The sequence below is a fragment of the Melanerpes formicivorus genome, unplaced genomic scaffold (genome assembly GCF_026170545.1).
Source record: "Melanerpes formicivorus ecotype bairdi unplaced genomic scaffold, bMelFor1.0.p_v2 SCAF_142, whole genome shotgun sequence".
In the NCBI taxonomy this organism is placed as follows: domain Eukaryota; kingdom Metazoa; phylum Chordata; class Aves; order Piciformes; family Picidae; genus Melanerpes; species Melanerpes formicivorus.
Genome location: NW_027142494.1, coordinates 615,575 through 634,986, shown reverse-complemented (window position 1 = coordinate 634,986; position 19,412 = coordinate 615,575). Strand labels below are relative to the sequence as shown.

At 54.9% G+C, this 19,412-nt stretch overlaps 1 protein-coding gene and 1 pseudogene across 1 annotated transcript in view; one reads left to right on the top strand and one right to left on the bottom strand.

Annotated features, from left to right (window-relative positions):
* The window catches only part of LOC137456910 (zinc finger protein 585A-like), a 269,157-nt gene that overhangs the window by 234,905 nt on the left and 14,840 nt on the right, over positions 1-19,412 (bottom strand). Inside the window, exons 4-5 of the mRNA XM_068168599.1 lie at positions 7,283-7,608; positions 6,610-7,162 (exon numbers count right to left, since the gene is read on the bottom strand). Of these exons, the coding sequence (XP_068024700.1) occupies positions 6,610-7,162; positions 7,283-7,608 (879 nt within the window). The remainder of the gene's footprint in view (positions 1-6,609; positions 7,163-7,282; positions 7,609-19,412) is intronic.
* The window catches only part of LOC137456909 (zinc finger protein 420-like), a 207,079-nt pseudogene continuing 205,614 nt past the window's right edge, over positions 17,948-19,412 (top strand).

The following is a 19,412-nucleotide window of genomic DNA, read 5'->3' as shown; positions in this document are numbered from 1 at the left end:
CACACAAAAGTATCTGGCAATCAGTATTTCTCATTTTCTTCTCTAAGTTAGGCATTGCCTTGATTTTTCTGATCTTTCTTTCTTAGCCATTGTCCCCAAGCTAAGTTCTGATCATTTAACTTAGGATGTCCCTTCTGTCCAGAATCAAAACACGTTGGAGAACTTTTGAGAGTTGCAGCAGGGGGGTCTAGCGACAGGCTGCTGTTTTTGTTGGAGAGACACTGTCGACTGCAGCTCCAGGGGGGTAGGCAGGCTTAGTGGCCACGGTGGTGGAGGGGGAGGGGGCGTGTAGATGTCAAAGAAGAGTTCTGTTCTGGTGAAGTGCTGTTAATCACTGCTGAAGTTGCCTTAGGATCTTCTGCTAGTTGGTCTAAAGAATATTTAACTAATCTCCACATTGTAAAGGAAGACTTAGCAATTTTGCTTACTTTTGTTGCCCTGAACATAGCCATCTCTCCCTGCTCCCCTGTCCTTTCATCATATGTTGTTGCTCTTTTTGTCAAGATATGCATAATGACTCCCAGTATTGATTTCTCCTCTTTTGTTATTTGATTACCTGTTATGTGTTTGTCAAAAGGAGGCACCAACCCCCAGGGAGGCTCCAACCACCCAATTTCCCTGACTGCTCAGCTCTGTCACTGCAGAGCTGCTTCTCTTCTAGGGCACCAACCCTTTTTTCTTCTTTTTGCTTCAGTGCTCCTTGCACCTTTATCTCTGGTGTGCCTCACCTTATCATAGACATAGAGCACGTCTATAATCTCCAATATAATTAACTACTCATTATCAGGTGTACCTCGCCTTATCTTAGACATATAGCATGCCTATAATCTCCAATATAATTAACTACTCGGTATCAGGTGTACCTTGCCTTATCTTAGACGTATAGCACATCCATAACGTCCGGCGAATCAGGGAACGTCACTGACATAAAGGCAGACAGATTAATCTCACAGAGACTAATCCAATAGCCACCATTAGTGGCACTGACAAACAGGAGCATCTCCACAGTCCTTAAAAGCAAAATGTCTTCTTGATGGCGCAAGTGAGAGTCATAATGAATAGTTGGTCGAGGCAAACGTTCGGGGTCACCATTTGTAATAGTTTAGATGTTTTAATTACCTCGAGCAATGCTTCCAGGACAGGATGTAAGCAGGCAAAGACATTTATTATGTTACACAGCAAGGTTCTCTGGTCTATCAGCAGGCACAGGTGTCACATCTCAATTGGTCATTCTCTACTGGCATGCCTGTTGTTAAGGCGTTGTGGTGGTTTGAGCCTTAACTGGGGCTTAAAAGCTCAGATGGGGGCAAGGCTGAGAATCCCCTTCCCCAACAGAGAGAGCAAATCCACATAGAAATAATTTGGGTTCAGCTTGGAAATAGAGAGGCAAAGGATTTTTCTTTAAACAGTGTATATATATATATTTGTGTAACAATGGCAGGCAGGGTTCAGAAGGGTAAGGAACAAGGATGGATGGGAGAAGGAGAGGAAAAGGAAAAACAAATTATGAGCTACAGAACCAGTCCTTTGCAGAGTGTGGAAGCAGCAGGAAAGAGAGCAATGCCTGCAATTCTCCTCCATCTTATACCCCTGCTGGACAAGGAGGGGGGAAGTGGAAGAGACCAAGTCAGTTTCCCAGGGGAGGAAACACACCCCCCAGGGAGGGCAAAAAAACTCTCAGGAGCCCTCCTCCCCTGTTTTTTTCCAGGATGGGCATAGCCCACCACAGGCTGACAATAGGCCAAAACAACAAAACAATGTTTTAACACATCCCACCAAATGCTGCCCAGCTTCTCTCAGTCAAAGACAAAACATAGCTCTCTCTAATTCAAGCAAAGGCAAATCTTCCCTCTAGTCTTCTCAAGCTAGCCAAAAACAATCCTCTTCCCACAACCAACCCTTTTTTCCCCCTGCACTTCTTTTTTCTTGGGCACCAATCCATTTTTTCTATGTGTTTGTTTCTCTCGGGCATCAACCGTATCTTTTTCCTGCAAGTCTTTTTCCTCAGGCACCAACCCTTTTATTCTCTGCTCTTGTTTTCTTTCAGCACCAGCATATTTTTCTCTGTGCTTCTTTATTCTCAGACACCAACCATTTTTTCCTCTGTGCCTCTTTTTCCTCAGGCACCAACCATTTTGCTCTCTGCTCTTGCTATCTTTCGAGCACCAACACATTTTTCTGCATACTTCTTTTTTCTTGGGCACCAACCATTTTTCCCTCTGCTCTTCTTTTCTCTCAGGCACCAGCCCTTTTATTCTCTGTGCTCTCTTTTTCTCGTTCACCAATCCTTTTATTCTCTGTGCTTCTATTCTCTTGGGCACCAACCCCTTTTTCTCTGTGCTTCTTTTTTCTCACACACCAAATATTTTTTCCTCTACTATCTTTTTTCTCAGGCAGCAACCCTTTTTCCTCTGTGCCTCCTTTCTCTCTGGCACCAACCCCTTTATTCCCTGCATTTCTCTTTTCTCGGGCACCCATTGTTTCTATTCTTTCTGTTTCTTTTTGCTCAGCCACCAACCCTTTTTCCCTCTGCACTTCTTTTTTCTGGGCACCTCCCCTTTTATTCCCTGCACTTCTTTTTTCTCAGGCACCAACACTTTTTTCTCTATGCTTCTTTTTCTTGGGCGCCAACCCTTCTTTCCTCTGGCCCTCATTTTCCTCAGGCACCAAGCCTTTGTTTCTCTGATCTTGGTTTTTTTTAGGGAACCACCCTGGTTTTACTCTGTGCTTCTTTTCTTCTGGGTACCAACCTTTATCTTCTGTGCTGCTTTGTTCTCAGGCACCAACCCTTTGTTCCTCTGATCTTCTTTTTGCTCCAGCACCAACCTTTTTCCCTCTGCACTTCTTTTCCCTTGGGCACCAGCCTTTTCTCCTCTGTGCTTCTTTTTTCTTGGCCACCAATCATTTTTATCTCTATGCTTCTTTTCTCTAGGGCACCAACCCTTTTTTCCCTTTGCTTTTTTTTTCCTCCAGCACCAACACTTATTTCCTCAGCACTTCTTTTCTCTCGGACACCAACCCTTTTCTTCTCTGCACTTCTTTTTTCTTGGGCACAGACCCTTTTCTACTCTGCTCCTCTTTTCTCTCGGGCACCAACACTTTTTTTTCTCTGAGCTTCTTTTTCCTTTGTGCACCAACCACTTTTTTCTCTGCACTTCTTTCTTCTCAGGCAGCAACACTTTTTTCTCTGCCCTTCTTTTTTCTTGGGCACCAAACCTTTTGTCCTCTGCCCTTCTTTTCCCTCAGGCACCAACCGTTTCTTCCTCTGTACTTCTGTTTCCTCTGCCACCAACCCTGTTTTCCTCTGCACTTCTTCTCACTCGGGCACCAACCCTTTGTTTCTCTTCACTTTTTATCTCTTGGGCACCAACACATTTTTTCTCCACACTTCTTTTTCCTTGGGCACCAACACTTTTATTCCCTGTGCTTCTTATTTCTTGGGCGCCAACAATTTTGTTCTCTCTCTTGGTTTCTTTCAGGTACCAACACATTTTTCTCTGTACTTTTTTCTTATGCACCATCCCTTTTTTTCTCTGTACTTCTTACTTCTTGGGCACCAACTATTTTATTCTCTGTCCTTTTCCCTCGGGCACTCACACTTTTATTCCCTGCACTTCTCTTTTCTCGGTCACCAACACTTTTATTCTCTGCACTTCTTTCTTCTCGGGCACTGAACATTTATTTTCTTAATTTCTTTTTTCTCAGGCATCAACCTTTTTTTCTCTTCACTTTCTATCTCTTGGGCACCAAGACATTTTTCTTCTGCTCTTCTTTATTCTCAGACACCAACCCTATTTCTTCCTGCACTTCTTTTTTCTGGGGGCACCAACCCAATTATTCCCTGTGCTTACTTTTTCTCAGGCACCAACTCTGTTATTCTGTGCACTCCTTTCTCCTCTGCCACAGACCGTTTTCTTCTCTGCTCCCCTTTTCTCTCGGGCACCATCCCTCTTTTCCTCTGGACTTCTTTTATCTCAGGCACCACCACTTTTATTCTCTGGGCTTTATTCTTGGGCACCAAATCTTTTTTTTCTAGTGCTTCCTGCGCTTCTTCATTCTCAGGCACCAACCCTTTTTTCCTCTGCCCTTCCTTTTGCTCAGGCACCAACCCTTTTATTCCCTGCACTTCTTTTTTCTCAGACACCATCCCCTTTGTTCTGTCCACTTAGAATAGAATAGAATAAACCAGGTTGGAAGAGACCTTCAAGATCATCACATCCAACCCATCATCCAACACAATATAATCAACTAAGCCATGGCACCAAGCAACCTATCAAGTCTCCTCCTAAACACCCCCAATGATGGCAACTCCACCACCTCCCCAGGCAGCACATTCCAATGGGCAATCACTCTCTCCATGAAGAACTTCTTCCTAATATCCAGTCTAAGGCTCCCCTGGTGCAGCTTGAGACTGTGTCCTCTTGTTCTGGTGCTGGTTACCTGAGAGAAGAGCCCAACCTCCTCCTGTTTACAACCTCCCTTCAGGTAGTTGTAGAGAGCAATAAGGTCTCCCCTGAGTCTCCTCTTCTCCAGGCAAAGCAAAATCAGAACTCCCAGCCTCTCCTCATAGGACCTGTACTCCAAACCCCTCACCAGCTTTGCTGTCCTTCTCTGGACACCTTCCAGCAAGTCAACATTCTTCCTAAACTGAGGGGCCCAGGACTGGACACAGTACTCAAGGTGTGGTCTAACCAGTGCAGTGAACCTCCCTGCTCCTGCTGGCCACACTATTCCTGATAAAGGCCAGGATGCCATTGGCCTTCTTGGACACCTGGGTGCACTGCTGGCTCATGTTCAGCCTACTATCAACCAGTACCACCAAGGATGCTTTCTGTCTGGCTGCTCTCCAGCCACTCTGACCACATCCTGTAGCACTGCATGGGGTTGTTGTGGCCAATGAGCAGCACCTGGCACTTAGAGGGCCTCGGCCTCCAAACAGATGGAGGGGAGAGACAAATTGATTTGTTGAACCACACAGAACTAATGGCCTGGCAAGTTGAAGCCATGAGAGGATAAAGCTTTAGTAGATACAGGTGCCCAGAGTGCTCTGACACCATCCAACTATGAGGGGTGGAACCCATCTGTGTTTCTGGTGTGACAGGAGGATCCCCACACCTGGATGTGTTGGAAGCTGAGTACTGGGATGCAAGCCACAGTTTGCTTTCACTTGGAGGCATAGAAGGAGTCACTGGACTCCATTGCCCCAGAGCTGGAAACACAGCCCCAGAATTTGCAGCATTTGGAGTGGACATGGACTGATCCAGACTGTGCTGGAACAGAGTGGAGCTGCAGAGCACCTGCAGTGAGCAGCCCTCTGGGTACTGCAAAGCAACCTCCTGTGGAGTGAGAATGGACAGTGCCTGAGGTGTGCTGCTGATTGCTGCTGGGCATGGCACAGGTGGCACAGAATGAGGGCTTGGGAATATCAAAGGTTAAGTTGAAAATTTGCTGCCATTACTCCACACCATCCTGCCTCATGCCACCTTCACAGGGACAGTGCTGGCTGGAGCAAAGTACTACAGGGCTTGAAGTTCAGATGGCAACAGGAGAGGCTTCCTGTTCTGGTTGCTGCTGTTGGGTTCTGGCTCTCAGGTGCTGGCTCTTTGCTGAGAGGGAAGGCTGTAGGGGTTTAACTCCTGGCTGCTGCTGCTGACTGCTGTGCTTCTTTCTGCAAACAGCCTCAGGTCAGTGTGCACTATGTGATCTCATCTGGATTCAGCTCTGTTGATGTTGTCTCAAGTCCTCATCTCAACCCAGAGTGGTTTTTGATTTGGGGGTGTGTGTTATTTTTCCTTCACTTCTGTTTTGGGGGGAAGAAGCAGATTAACCTCTTCTCAGCTCTTCAACTTGTTCCAGCCCCACAGTGGAAAGCCAACAGAAGCTTTCTGAGTTCTTCCAAAGATCTCCATGAGCTTCCCCCTACACCCTCCAAAGATCCCAAAAGTCAGTCCTAGGACCATCCAAATCCCAAACACCTAAGATCACCTGAAAGCCCCTGCAGAATGCCTCTGAGCTGCCCCTCAAGACTCCTCTGAGAACCTCATTTTCCCTGCCCTCAACTGGGCACACAGCTCCACCCCATCCCTTGGGAGCAAATGCCCCCAAAATTTGGGCATTGTGGCAGGGATATCTGAAATAAAAGCAAACAGACAGGATTTGGGTAACTTTTGGGTTTTATTGAGACAATTGGTCAATGGACAGAGGATTTCTTACCCCAGGGAGACACAAAGCATAAGGGAAGAACCAGATAAACCGTGGCAAAGCCCTGCCTAGCTCCACTGGGAGCTCCAGCTGTGCCGACTCAGCACTGTAATTGTTCTCATTAGCAATAATTGGTGTTCAGAAGGGCAGGAGGTGTTTGTTGCTGCTGGTGTCCCCATTCCCTGAGAACTGCAAAGTAAAAAGGGATGATTTTGGTGCTGGAAAGGCCCTCTCAGAGGGGTCATGATTACCCCACAGATTCTAGGTGGATTTATGCCTCCCCTCCAGTACAGGCTGCTCTCTGGTGTGGATGTAGCGGTGCTTCTTGAAGCGCCCCATCCAGGTGAAGCTCTTACCGAAATCAGCACGTGACAGCCTTCTCACCAGTGTGGGTGCGGCGGTGGCGACTGAGATGTTGCCTCTGGCTGAAGCTCTTGCCACAGTCAGCACAGGTGTAAGACTTCTCACCGGTGTGAGTGCGGTGGTGCGCAATGAGAGTGCGCTTATGTCTGAAGGCCTGGCCGCACTCAGCACAGCTGAAAGACTTTTCGCCAGCGTGCACACGACGGTGCTCTGTGAGGTTCCCCATCTGGGTAAAGCTCTTGCCGCAGTCGGCACAGCTGTTAGGCTTCTCACCACTGTGGATGAGTTGGTGCTGGATGAATGCAGCGCTCGTGGTGAAGCTCTTGCCGCACTCAGCACAGGGGAACAGATGCTCTCCAGTGTGGATGCGGCGATGGATGGTGAGAGTGGAGCTGTGTTTGAAGCTCTTGCCGCAGTCCCTGCAGGTGAAGGCCTTCTCACTGGTGTGGGTGAGGTGGTGTTGCCTAAGCTGAGAGATCTGCCTGAACTGCTTGCCACAGCTGTCACAAGAGAAGGGCTTCTCTCCAGTGTGGGTGAGGCAGTGCTGGGTGAGATGACAGCGCTGGGTGAAGCTCTGAGCGCAGTCAGCACAGGTGAAAGGTTTCTCTCCAGTGTAGGTGCGGCGGTGCTGGATGAGCTCAGAGTTCCAGCGGAACCTCTTGCCACAGTCACCACAAACGAAGGGCCGGGAGCCAGGCTGCGGGCAGTGGTGCTTCACTAGCTCTGAGCCACCTGGGAAGCTCTGCCCACACTCACGGCACTGATTCAGCTCTTTCGGTGACACTGAGAGACCTGCTATGGCTTCATCCTCCTCCATACATTCCTCCCCCTCATCCTGGTCACCTTCATCATCATCATTATCCTCCTCTTCATAATTGTCATTCTCAGCATCATCCTCCATCTTCTCCTCCTTTTCCTCCTCATCCTCCTCTACTTTGGGACTGCATATTGGCTTCTCCAACTTGATCTCTGGGTGCTGCTTCTCCTCCCAACTCTTGTCTGAGTCCTTCTGTGAGGCCATACTGTGGGAAGGAGGAGTCACAGCTGTGCAATAGGGAAGATGGAAGCACCTGAGCCCAGGATCTCAAACCCTCAGATCCTGCCTGGGTCATGACAGTCCCTGACTCCCAACACCCAGCTGGGGGAGAGAGTACAGAGGGGACCTCAAACCTTCAGTTTCTGCCACAGTGTAGGCTCAGACCTCTAACACCTGTGCTGAGACCCCAGGTTCCTGTGATCAGTGCCCTGAGGCACCCTGGGACATACAAGTGGTCCTGTCCTACTCTCCTCGAGCCTGGTGGCATTGGCAGGGTGGTTCCTGGCCCAGCCTTGTCCTTTGATCTCCCCTGGCTCAGACAATGGAGGCAGCAGCACTGAACAAGGAACACCAAACCACCTCCAACCTTCTCCCACCACCCTCCAGATCCCAACCCGCAAACATCATCCCCTGCTCACAACTCACCCCAGCAGCCTGGAGCATTCCTCAACTCCCACAACACCTGATGGGCCTCAGAGCTCCTGGAGAGATGAAAATGCTGCACAGGAGGGGGTGGAGGAGGCTAAGAGCTGCTCTGGGGGCCTAGGATCCTGCTGTTAACCCACTCTGGGTTTCTTACCTGTTGGGCTGCTCCAAGGGACAGATCTGCAAACTCTGCTCTTCCACAGCACACAGGGGCAGGGATGATGGAGAGAGAGGGACACAACTCCTGCCACAGAGAAGCAAAGGTCTCAGAGAGCACTGACCTGCAAGGGATGACTCAGCACTGCCCAGGACCAGGCAGCACAGCTCAACCTTGCTGGAGGCAGCTCCCAAGCCCAGCAGCACAGCCACAGCACACAGCCAGGGCTGATCAAGATGGCAGGCCTCAACAAGTGCAGACTCAGCTCCTTGCCCAGCACACAGACCCCAGCACACAGCTGCAGGCCAGCACCACAACACAGCTGCCTCCACACAGCCTCTCCCAGGCCTTGCCTAAAGCTTTCTCCCACTGCCTGCCCAGGGCTCTGCTGCCTGCAACTGCCTTTGACAGCAGATCTTGCTCTGGACCCAGCTCTCCTCCCTGGCTCTGCCCCCACCCCACACACTCTGTGCTCAGCTCTGCCCTGCACACACCTCTCTGCTGCCCACTGTCCAAGAGAAGATCACAGCAGCCCTCAGGACACACACAAAGGGAGCTTCATGATCTCTGCAGATGCAGCAAAGGGGGAAGGGACTTGGGCAGCTTCTTGATAAACCTCTTCAGCCCTCACTGGGATGCTGGAGGAGTCTCTGGCTCCTGCCCAAACCTCACACCTCCAGCACCCTTCACACGCCTGCAGCCTGAAGAGACTCACTGGAAAGGGTTTGGCTTCCTTCTCTCCCTGACCATTTCTCTCAGCTTGCTCTTTGCAGTTCCCTGGAGCTGCCACTCCACAGCCCCAAGAGAAAATGAGGTTGGATGGGAGGGCACAGTGCTCATGGGCTGCTGTTCATCTCCCAGCTGACACAGGCAGAGCTGCAGCACAATTCACTCCTTTCACCTCCTCAAATGCTGCCAGATTCTGCCATTCCCTGCACACACATTTGCCACCTGGGCCCTGGATCCTCTCCCCTTTTTTGGGGGACAAGGCCTAATTCCTGCCTGACCATTCTCAGGCCTTTCCCTCATTCCCAGCTCATCCATGTCCCTATTGCCTTGGCTGTCCCATGGTCCTGTGTCCCCCACCTCCACTGCCACTGCAGCTGGAAGAGTGGAGTGGGAAATGCTGTGGCTGAGGAAGCATCTAAGGAACTGGGCTGAAAGCAGCAGCTCGAGGAAGGAAGGGGCCTGAGACTAAAGGCTGGGATCAGCTGGAGGCCTGAAAGAACAGCACCAAGCCAAGGGGGGCTTACAGATGAGGGCTGGGGAGGGACCCTGCAGACACCTCATGCAGGAACTGATGAGAGGAAGGGGGACAGAGAGGGAGTGAGACCTCAGGTGACTCCTGCCATGGGGGATGGCTGGGCTGTGTGGCTAGGAGCCCTGAATGCCTGCTTGGGCAGTACTAGAGGTCAGGGGACTGTCCTGAGCCAGGCAGGGTTTGGGGCTTTGAGCTTCTGGGGTCAGCTGCTGCCAGCACCATTGGAGGCAGGAGCCAGGCAGAGCCACACAGCTGCTGAACTAAGCTCTCCCACCCCCTGCAGCCTTCACCCTCCATCTCTCCATCCATTGCTCCATCTCCACTCACTTGCTGCCCTCTCAAAATCCCCACGACCCCACCAAGTCCCCAGGGCTGATCTTCACAGCCAGTAGGGCCCTAAGGAAACCCCTGGATGAGAGCGTGGAGGAGAATCCCTGTGGTGGGTGGAAGGCACTGGGATGTCTTACACCAGAGAGTAGAGACCTCCAGAAGGGACAGCAGAGTCCAGAGGGACACCACAAAGTGTCGTCTAGCTTAGTTCATTCCCACAAGGCCTGCACCCACTCTCTACAAAGGAACAGCACAGGATCTCCAACCTCCTTTGCCCTTCCTCTCTGCTCCCAGCGACAGCTTCTGGGATCTCTCTCTGCAGAGGAGCTTTCAGGCCTTGGCAGTGCTGCCAACTGCAGTCTGCAGCAGCCTGGCTCACCTGGGAGCTGCCTACCAGAATCTGTAACTGCATCTCTTGGGTATGGGGGGAGGAGGGGCAGAGAGGCATGGGGGAGGGGGAAGGCATTTGGGGCCTGGGGTTCTGGCCTGCTTTGGTGGAGCTCTGGAGGAAGCTTTGGCCTAGGGAGGTTGCTTGGCTCCCGTGGCCCAGGCACACTATGGATTGTTGTGGATTTGATGCTTTGCACTGTAGGATGCAGCTCTGAACAGCACAGCCATGGAAACTGCCCAATTCTATCCAACCCTCTGGCCACAGCTTGGCATCAACTCCTTTCACAAGGCTCAAAGATTGCCTCTCTGCATCCTGAAACCTAAGACAATACCCTGCAGAACAAGTTGGAGGAGCTCAAGGGGACAAGCTGCAGAGGGGGCCCAGGGCAACCTCCTGAGCTTCAACAAGAGCAAGGGCAGGGTCCTGCCCCTGGCCAGGCACAATAGAAGCTGGACAGGAACAGACAGGGGGAGCCTGCAGCCCACAAGGCCAAGGGCAGCACCAAAAGCAGCATAGCCAGAGATGGACAGAGGCCATCCTGGCACTTGGCTCTGCTGAGACTTCACCTGCAGCACTGCAGCCAGCTCTGGAGCCATCAACACAGGAAGGACAGAGACCTGATGGAGAGGGCCCAGAGGAGGGACACAAAAATGATCAGGGGCTTGGAGCAGCTCTGCTACCAGGACAGGCTGAGGGAGCTGGGGGTGTTCAGCCTGGAGAGGAGAAGAGAAGGCTCTGGGGAGACCTAAGAGTGACCTTCTGGTACCTGAAGGGGACTACAAGAAGGCTGCAGAGGGACTCTTTGCATAGCCTGCAGGTACAGCACCAGAGGCAATGGCTTCAAACTAGAGCAGAGCAGATTGAGATTGGAGGTGAGGAACAAATTCTGCACCAGGAGCCTGCTGGAACACTGCAACAGGTTGCACAGGGAGGGGCTTGAGGTCCCAGCCCTGGAGAGGTTCAAGGTCAGGCTGGACAGGGCTCTGGGCAACCTGAGCTAGTGCAGGATGTCCCTGCTGACTGCAGAGGGGCTTCGACTGCAGCACCTTTGCAGCTCCCTGACAACCGAAACCACTCTAGGATTCTAGGAGTCTAAGTGCAGCTTCCAGGGAGAGGAGGAAAAAGATGAGGCAGAGGAGGACAAGGAAGAGGACAAGGAGAAGGAGAACCAAAATCCCTTCCAAACTTCTCCAAACCTCTGCCAAATTCCTGGAAAGCTCTTCCAGCTCTGCAGAGTTCATTCTGAAGAGAGCTGAGGGAGTTGCTAGGCTCAGGGATGTCTTGCACACTCTGCACAAATGCTCCAGAAGCTTTCCAAGTGCCCTCAAAACCAGCAGCACAGCTCTGCTGCCACACAATGCCAGGCTGCAAGGGACACCAAGGCTCAGCTGCTCCAACCTTGCCAGCTGACACTGGACTGGAAAGGAGCTGGCCCAGCCCCCTGCCAAGCTGAGCCTTCCAACTCTGCCCTGCAGGGGAATCCACCACTGCCCTGGGGAGATGATTCCAATGGCTGACTGGCAGGGAAAAGCTTTTGCCTCTGCAGGGCACTGTGCCACTTCAGCTCAACTCTTGCACCTCAGAGCCATCCCCTAAGCTCTAGAACCAGTTCCCAAGCCCAGAGCCTGACCCCCGAGCTCAAGAAGCAGCCCCCGAGCCCAGAGCCAGCCCCTGAGCCCAGCACCAGCCCCTGAGCTCAAGAACCAGCAGCGAACATCAGAACCACTTCCCAAGCTCAAGTACCAAGCCCAAAGCTCAGTGCCAGCCCCCAAACTCACACTCAAATCTAACGTGCAGACTCAGCTCCTGGGCTCAGAGTGAGGAACTAAGCTCAGAACCACTTCCCAAGCTCAACAACCAGACCCCAAGCTCAGCACCAGCCCCTGAGCTTGAGAACCAGCAATTAAGGTCAGAAACCCTTCCCAAGTTCAAAGCCAGCTCCCAAGCTCAGCGCCAGCAACTAAGGTCACAACCACTTCCCAAGCTCGAGAACCCATCTCCAAGCTCAGTGGCAGCCCCACAGATTAAAAACCATCCCCTGAGCCCAGAGCCAGCCCCCAAACCCAAGAAGCAGCCCTGAGCTCAGGGAACAAGTTCCTGAGCTCAGACCCAGACCCCAAGCTGTCGAACCAGCAAGCAAAGTTAGAACCACTTCCCAAGCTCAAGAACCAACCCCCAAGCCCAGAGCCTGACCCCTGAACCCAAAACCAGCAAGTAAGGTCAGAACCAATTTCCTTAGCTCAAGAACCACTTCCCAAGCCCAGCACCAGCCTTCAAGCCCAGCACCAGCCTGCAACCTCAAGAGCCAGCAACTAAGGTCAGAACCACTTCCCAGCTCAAGAGCCAGCAACTAAGGTCAGAACAACTTCTCAAGATCAAGAACCAGCCCACCAGCCCCCAAGCTCACACTCAAATCGAACATGCAGACTCAGCTCCTGGGCTCAGAGCCAGCAACTAAGCTCAGATCCACTTCCCAAGCTCAACAGCCAGCCCCTGAGCTCAGTGCCAGCCCCCAAGCTTGAGAACCAGCACCTAAGGTCAGAACTACTTCCCAAGCTCAGAACTAGCCCCTGAGCTCTAGAGCCAGCCACTAAGGGCAGAAGCACTTCCCAAGCTTGAGAACGAGCCCCCGAGCCCAGAGCCAGTCCCCAAGCCCAAGAAGCAGCCCTGAGCTTAGGGAACAATCTCCTGAGCTCAGACCCAGACCCCAAGCCCAGAACTACTTCCTGAGCTCAGAGCCAGCCCCTGAGCTCTAAAACCAGCAACCAAGGTCAGAACTACTTCCCAAGCTCAAGAACCAACCCCCAAGCCCAGAACCACTTCCTGAGCTCAGATGCAGGTCCCAAGCCCAGAGCCTGACCCCCAAGCTCAAGAGCCAGTAACTAAGGTCAGAACCAACCCCCAAGTTCAGAACCAATTTCCTTAGCTCAAGAACCACTTCCCAAGCCCAGAGCCAGCCCTCAAGCCCAGAACCAGCCTGTGAGCTCAAGAGCCAGCAACTAAGGTCAGAAGCACTTCCCAGCTTGAGAACCAGCCCCTGAGCTCAGTGCCAGGCCCTGAGCTCAGGAGCCAGCCCCTGAGCCAAGAGCCTGATCCCTGAGCTCAAGAAACAGACCCCAAGCTCAGGGCCAGCTCCTAAGCTCTAGAACCAGCAATTAAGGTCAGAAAAACTTCTCCAGATCAAGAACCAGCCCGCCAGCCCCCAAGCTCACCCTCAAATCTAACATGCAGACTCAGCTCCTGGGCTCAAAGCCAGCAGCTAAGGTCAGAACCACTTCCCAAGCTCAGGAACCAGTACCCAAGATCAGACCCAGACCCCAAGCCCAGAAGCACTTCCCAAGCCCAGCGCCAGTACCCCTAGCTCAAGAACCAGCAACTAAGGTCAGAAACCCCAAACTCACACTCCAAAAGTGCAGACTCAGCACCCAGGCTCACAGCCAGCAACTAAGGTCAGAACCACTTCCCAAGCTCAAGAACCAGCTCCCATGCTCAGAAGCTGCCCCCTAGCTCAAGAATAAGCCACCAAGCTCAGACCCAGCCCCCGAGCCCGAGAGCCTGCCACTAAGGCCAGAACCACTTCCCAAGGTCACAGCCAGTCCCTGTGTGCAAACACCAGCCCCCAGCTCAGTGCCAGCAACTAAGGTCAGAACCACATCCCAAGCCCAGAGCCAGCCCCCGAGCCCAAGAACCAGCAACTAAGACCAGAACCACTTCTCGAGCTTAACAACCAGACCCCGAGCTCACACTCAAATAAAAAGTGCAGACTCAGCTCCCAAGCTCAGAATCAGCTCCCAAGCTCAGGAATCATCAGCCAACACCACACCCAGCCCCCAAACTCAGACCCACACCCAAGCTCAAGACCCAGCTCCCAAGCTCTTGGGGGCACCAGAGCTGCACACAGCACTCCAGCAGCTCCAAAGTTCAGAACAGGTCCTCAAGGTCAGGCCCAGATCAAAAGTGCAGACCCGGATCCCAAGCTCAGATGCAGCTCCCAAGCTAAGAACCAGCAAACAACCTCAAACCCAGGCCCCAGGCTCAGAGCCAGTTTCACAACTTTGCTTATTTCAAGTTCCCTTCATTGCACTTCTGCTAAGTGTCCATATTGAAGCAGTCAGAGAATGCTTTGGCCTAGAAGGGACCCCAAAGAGCAGACAGCTCAAACCCCCTGCCATGCCCACAGACACCTTCCACCACACCAGGCTGCTCAAGCCCTCATCCAACCTCACCCTCAGCACTTCCAGGGAGGGGGCAGCCAGCACCTCCCTGGCCAACCTGCTCCAGGCTCTCACCACCCCAGCTCCAAACAATTTCCTCCCAAGCTCCACTCCAAATCTGCCCTCCTCAACATTCAATCCAGTCCCCCTCAGCCCATCACTCCCAGCCCCTCACCAAAGTCCCTCCACAGCTCCCCTGCAGACCCCAACAGCTACCACAAGGCTGCTCCAACCTCTCCCCACAGCCTTCTCCTCTCCACCCTCCACAGACACAAGACTCGCAGACCACCCACACAGGGGAGCTACCACAGCCCTCCCACCACCCCCATGACCTCCTACACACCCCCTCCAATAGCTCAACCTCCTGCCCCTCTTGGGGGCACCACAGCTGCACACAGCACTCCAGCTGGCAGCACACAATGCTGCCAGCACAAAAACCATTGCAGCAAAAGCCTCAACCTGTGCTCAGCTGCCAAAACCAAAGGGACCTCAACTTGGCCACAAGAGAAAGGACCAAACTCAGCCAAGACACTGATCCAACACCCAAGGCTGCACAAAACAACCAGCAACAGCTTCCAGCAACAGCAGACCTGCAGCTGGGCTGCAAAGCTCTGCAGAAGAAAACCACTCCAGAAGGGCTCCAGGGCCCCAGGGATTGCAAAGCCCAGGCTCTCACTCTCCTCCTGCACAAGGAAAGCTTGACTTGCCCACAAGAAGCCAAACACTTCCCCACACCAAGCCATCCACACCACTTGACTTTCAACCTCCTTCAAGCCCTTGCCTGGCAGCAGCACTTCCTCAGCCCACAGCTCCAGCAACACCACAAGGCCTTGAAGGCTCTCCTGCACTCCACACCTCTCAGCCACACCCACACCCCTTGGCCACCCACAACCCAACAAGCTTCCTGCTCACCACTTCTCTTCCCAAGCCTCACCTCCCTTGGGCCCTCTCAGCACACCACCAACTAACCCCAACAGGCTCCAGCTGACAGCACTGCTTGCAAGAATCCCAGGCACTTCCAAGGGCAGACTATGAGCCCAGAGGCAAAACCCAAACCTTTCCCCTCTCCACAGGACTCTCTCCCATTTCCCATTCTTCCCAGCACCTCCAGCACCTAAGATGCATTTGCTCTGGGGCAGCTTCCTCACACAGCCACACAATTGCCTGGCCTGCAAAAGACCTCTCTCAGCACTGAGGCCAACTGCCAGCCCCAACACCACCAGGGACACCAAACCATGGCCCCATGGCCACACCTTGCTGCAACACCTCCAGCCATGGCCACTCCACTGCCTCCCTGGGCAGCCTCTGCCAGGCCCTGACCACTCTGGCACCAAACTCATTCCTCCTCCTCTCCAACCTGAGCCTCCCCTGTGACAATTTCAGGCCAATTGCTCTCCTCCTAGCGCGTAAGACTAGGCACAAGAGCCCAACCCCCACCTCACTGCAGCCTCCTTGCAGGGAGCTCCAGAGGCCAAGGAGGTCTCCCCTCAGCCTCCTCTTCTCCACACTAAACACCCACAGCTCCCTCACCTGCTCCTCACCAGCCCTGCTCTCCAGACCCTTCCACACCTTTATTGCCCTTCTCTGCACCTGCTCCAGACCCTCAAAGTCCTTCTTCGAGTCAGGGGCCCAAAACTCACCCCAGCATTCCAGGGCTGGCATCCCCAGGGCCCAGGACAGGAGGACAATCCCTGCCCTGGCCCTGCTGGACACAGCACTGCTGAGACTTGCAGAGCACTGCAATTGCTTTGCTCACTTGCAGCAATCATTTCCTTCCCTTCCCAGCTCATTGCACAGCAAAGAGAAGCAAGGGAATTGCTTTGTCTGCTGCTGAAGCTCCTCCAAGGAAGCTGCAGGACTTCTCACCACCAAAACCATCAACAACAGGCTGCCCCCAGCCCAAGCCAAACCTTTCAGTCCAATTCAATGCAGTTCCTCAGCCACAGGCAGACACTCAACAGCTCAGCCTCATTTGGCTGCCTGCCAGCAAGCATTTCCCCAGAGGCAGAGCAGCTGCAGCACAGCAGTCTGCTTCTGACCATGCTTCCTGCCAGCACAGCTGACAAAAGCTCTGCACAGCTCTCAGCCTGCAGCCACACAGCAAAAGCTCCTCCTGCCCTGAGCCTTTCTGTGCTCAGGAGGCCTGCAGAGAAACTGAGAATCACTCTGCAACCCCCCAGGGAATCTTTGTGCCTCAAGAGATTGCAGAGCACAGAGGCCTTGGATGCCACCACCCCCAGCACAGCCAAACCGCCCCACAGCTGACACCAGCCCCAGGCGCTCCCAAGCTCAGGCTCAGCACAGCACCCACGCCTGACACCCCCACGGCACCCAGCACACAGCCTGCCCACAGCTCCCCCCCGCGCCTGGCCCTCAGCCCAGCCGCTGCCCTTCAGCACAGCAGCCGCCCGGCACCTGCCAGCACAAAGCCTCCAAACCCCCAGGGCTCCCCCACACACCCCCACAGCAGCCTCTGCTGCAAGCCACACCCCACGCTCACCACCACCTCTCCTGCACACAGCAGCCCCCACAGCGCCGCTGCCACCTCAGCTCTGCTGCCAGCCCAGCCCCCAGCACAGGGACACAGGGACACAGGGCCAGGGACAGCCCCTGCAGCCCACCAATGGCTCCGCCTGCAACACAGCAGCAGCCAAAGGGGGCCTGCAGCTGCCCCCACCAGGGGGAGGCAGCAGCACAGCACCACAAGGAACCCACAAACACACCCACCCCGACCCCACCCTAAACACGCACCCACAACCCCACACACCCCTCCCACAACCCCATACCCACCCACCCACCCCCAACACCTCTGCCCTACCCCCCCACACACTGCCCACAGACACACACAGCTCCCCACAACCGCACCCACCCCCTCGCACCACCCCACCACTCCCCACTCCAAGCCTCACCACCCCGACCCACACCACACCCACACACAGCCTCCCTCACCACCACCAACTCCTACCACCAAACCCACACAGCCCCACGGGCTCCTCACCAGCCCCTCACACGCCCCTCTCCGACCTCAAGCCCCCACCCAACCTCACACACGCCCCCACAACTCCACAGCCCCCAACAACCACCCCCCACAGCCCCACCCACACCAGCCCCACACCTCACCGAGCCCTCCTCAAGCCCAGCTCCACGACACAGCCCTCAGCCCCAGGCCATCCCAATGCCAACCCCACGAGCCGCTCCCCCACGCCCCAAGGGATCCCCACACCAGCAGCCCCCACTCTGCCCCGCACCTGCTCACACCTACCCCACAGCCCAGGCCAAAGGGGCGCACAGCAGCAGGAAGAGGAAGGAGGAAGAGCTCGGAGCAGAGGCAGCTGCCGACTGCCGTCCCCTGCAGCCTCCTGGCAGCCTGGGCGAGCAGAGAGCGATGCAATGGAGGCCCCGAACCGCCCACGTCGCAGCCCAGCCCAGGCGGGGGCTGGGTCCGCAGAGGAAGCCCCGCCCACGGCCGGGCAGCCTTAGCCAATGAGAGGCGGCGGGAGCGCGGCAGCTCCTCCCCCTGGGCGCTGCCGAGGCCCAGCCAGGAGCTGCCCCTGCCGGCCGCGGCCGCCATTGGTGCTGCCCCGTGGGGAGCGGCAGCGGGGCCGGAGCGCGGGAGAAGTGCCGGAGGTGCTGGCGGGCGAGCGGCAGCTGCCGGCTGGTGAGCTGCGGCGGGGCGGGAGGGGCTGAGGGGGCCGGGGAGCGCTGAGGGCGGCGGCAGCGCAGCGGGAAAGGCTCTGGCTGCGTGGGGCTGCCGGGGGCGTGTGTGGAGTTGGGGGTCGGGAGGGGCGCGGGGGGCAGGGGGCTCCGTGGGGCTGGGGCAGGCTTGGGGAGTGTGAGGAATTGTTCTGTTTGGCTTTGGCCAGGGGCAGGGGGGTGCCGGCGGGGCTGGGGGCCGCGGGGTTGGCTCCTGAAGCTCTTGGCTGTTTGCAGTCTGTGCTGTGCAGGATGTGCATTGGGACAGCAATGGGGGGGGGCGGTGAGGTGTCAGAGAGCGGCCGGGAGGGACGGGGTCCAGAGTGCAACTCTCATCCCAGCCCTGCTGCCCGCACTCAGCACCAGGCGGGGCTGGCACTGGCACTGGGGGTGGAGCACAGCCCTGGGAGGAGAGGCCGAGGGAGCTCTGGGGTTGCTGAGCCTGGAGAAGAGGAGGCTCAGGGCAGACCTCATTGCTGTCTGCAGCTCCCTGAAGGGAGGCTGGAGCCAGGTGGGGGTTGGGCTCTTCTCCCAGGCAGCCAGAACAAGAGGACACAGTCTCAAGCTGTGCCAGGGGAGGTTTAGGCTGGATGTTAGGAAGAAGTTCTTCATAGAGAGAGAGATTGGCCATGGGAATGTGCTGCCCAGGGAGGTGGTGGAGTCTCCATCCCTGGAGGTGTTTAGGAAGAGCCTGGATGAGGCACTTGGTGCCATGGTTTAGTTGATCAGATGGTGCTGGGTGAGAGGTTGGACTTGATGATCTCAAAGGGCTCTTCCAACCTGGTTAATCCTCTCCCCTCCCTCTCCCCTCCCTCTCCCCTCCCTCTCCCCTCCCTCTCCCCTCCCTCTCCCCTCCCTCTCCCCTCCCTCTCCCCTCCCTCTCCCCTCCCTCTCCCCTCCCTCTCCCCTCCCTCTCCCCTCCCTCTCCCCTCCCTCTCCCCTCCCTCTCCCCTCCCTCTCCCCTCCCTCTCCCCTCCCCTCCCTCCCCCACAAACCAAGAGAGCCAACAGCTGCCACCTGCCCCAGGGAGAGGTGAGGGAGCAGAGTGGAGGAGCTGGCTCTGCATTCTGCTTCCAGGGCAGCTGCAGGGATTATGGGATGGCAGAACAATTCACCATGTCCTGTGCCCACCCTCTGGGCACTGCCCAGCCCCTTGCTGCTCTCTGGCACTGCTGGAGGAATCTTCTCTATGGTCCTCAGCCCACAACAAAATACTACTGACCAAAGGACCTCCTCAGCTCTGGCACAGTGCCAGGGTCAGGGCATGGCTGACCTGCACCTGAAAGGTCTTCTCCAGCCACAGGCACTCTCTGATTCTTACTCCTTTAGGCTGGGAAGGG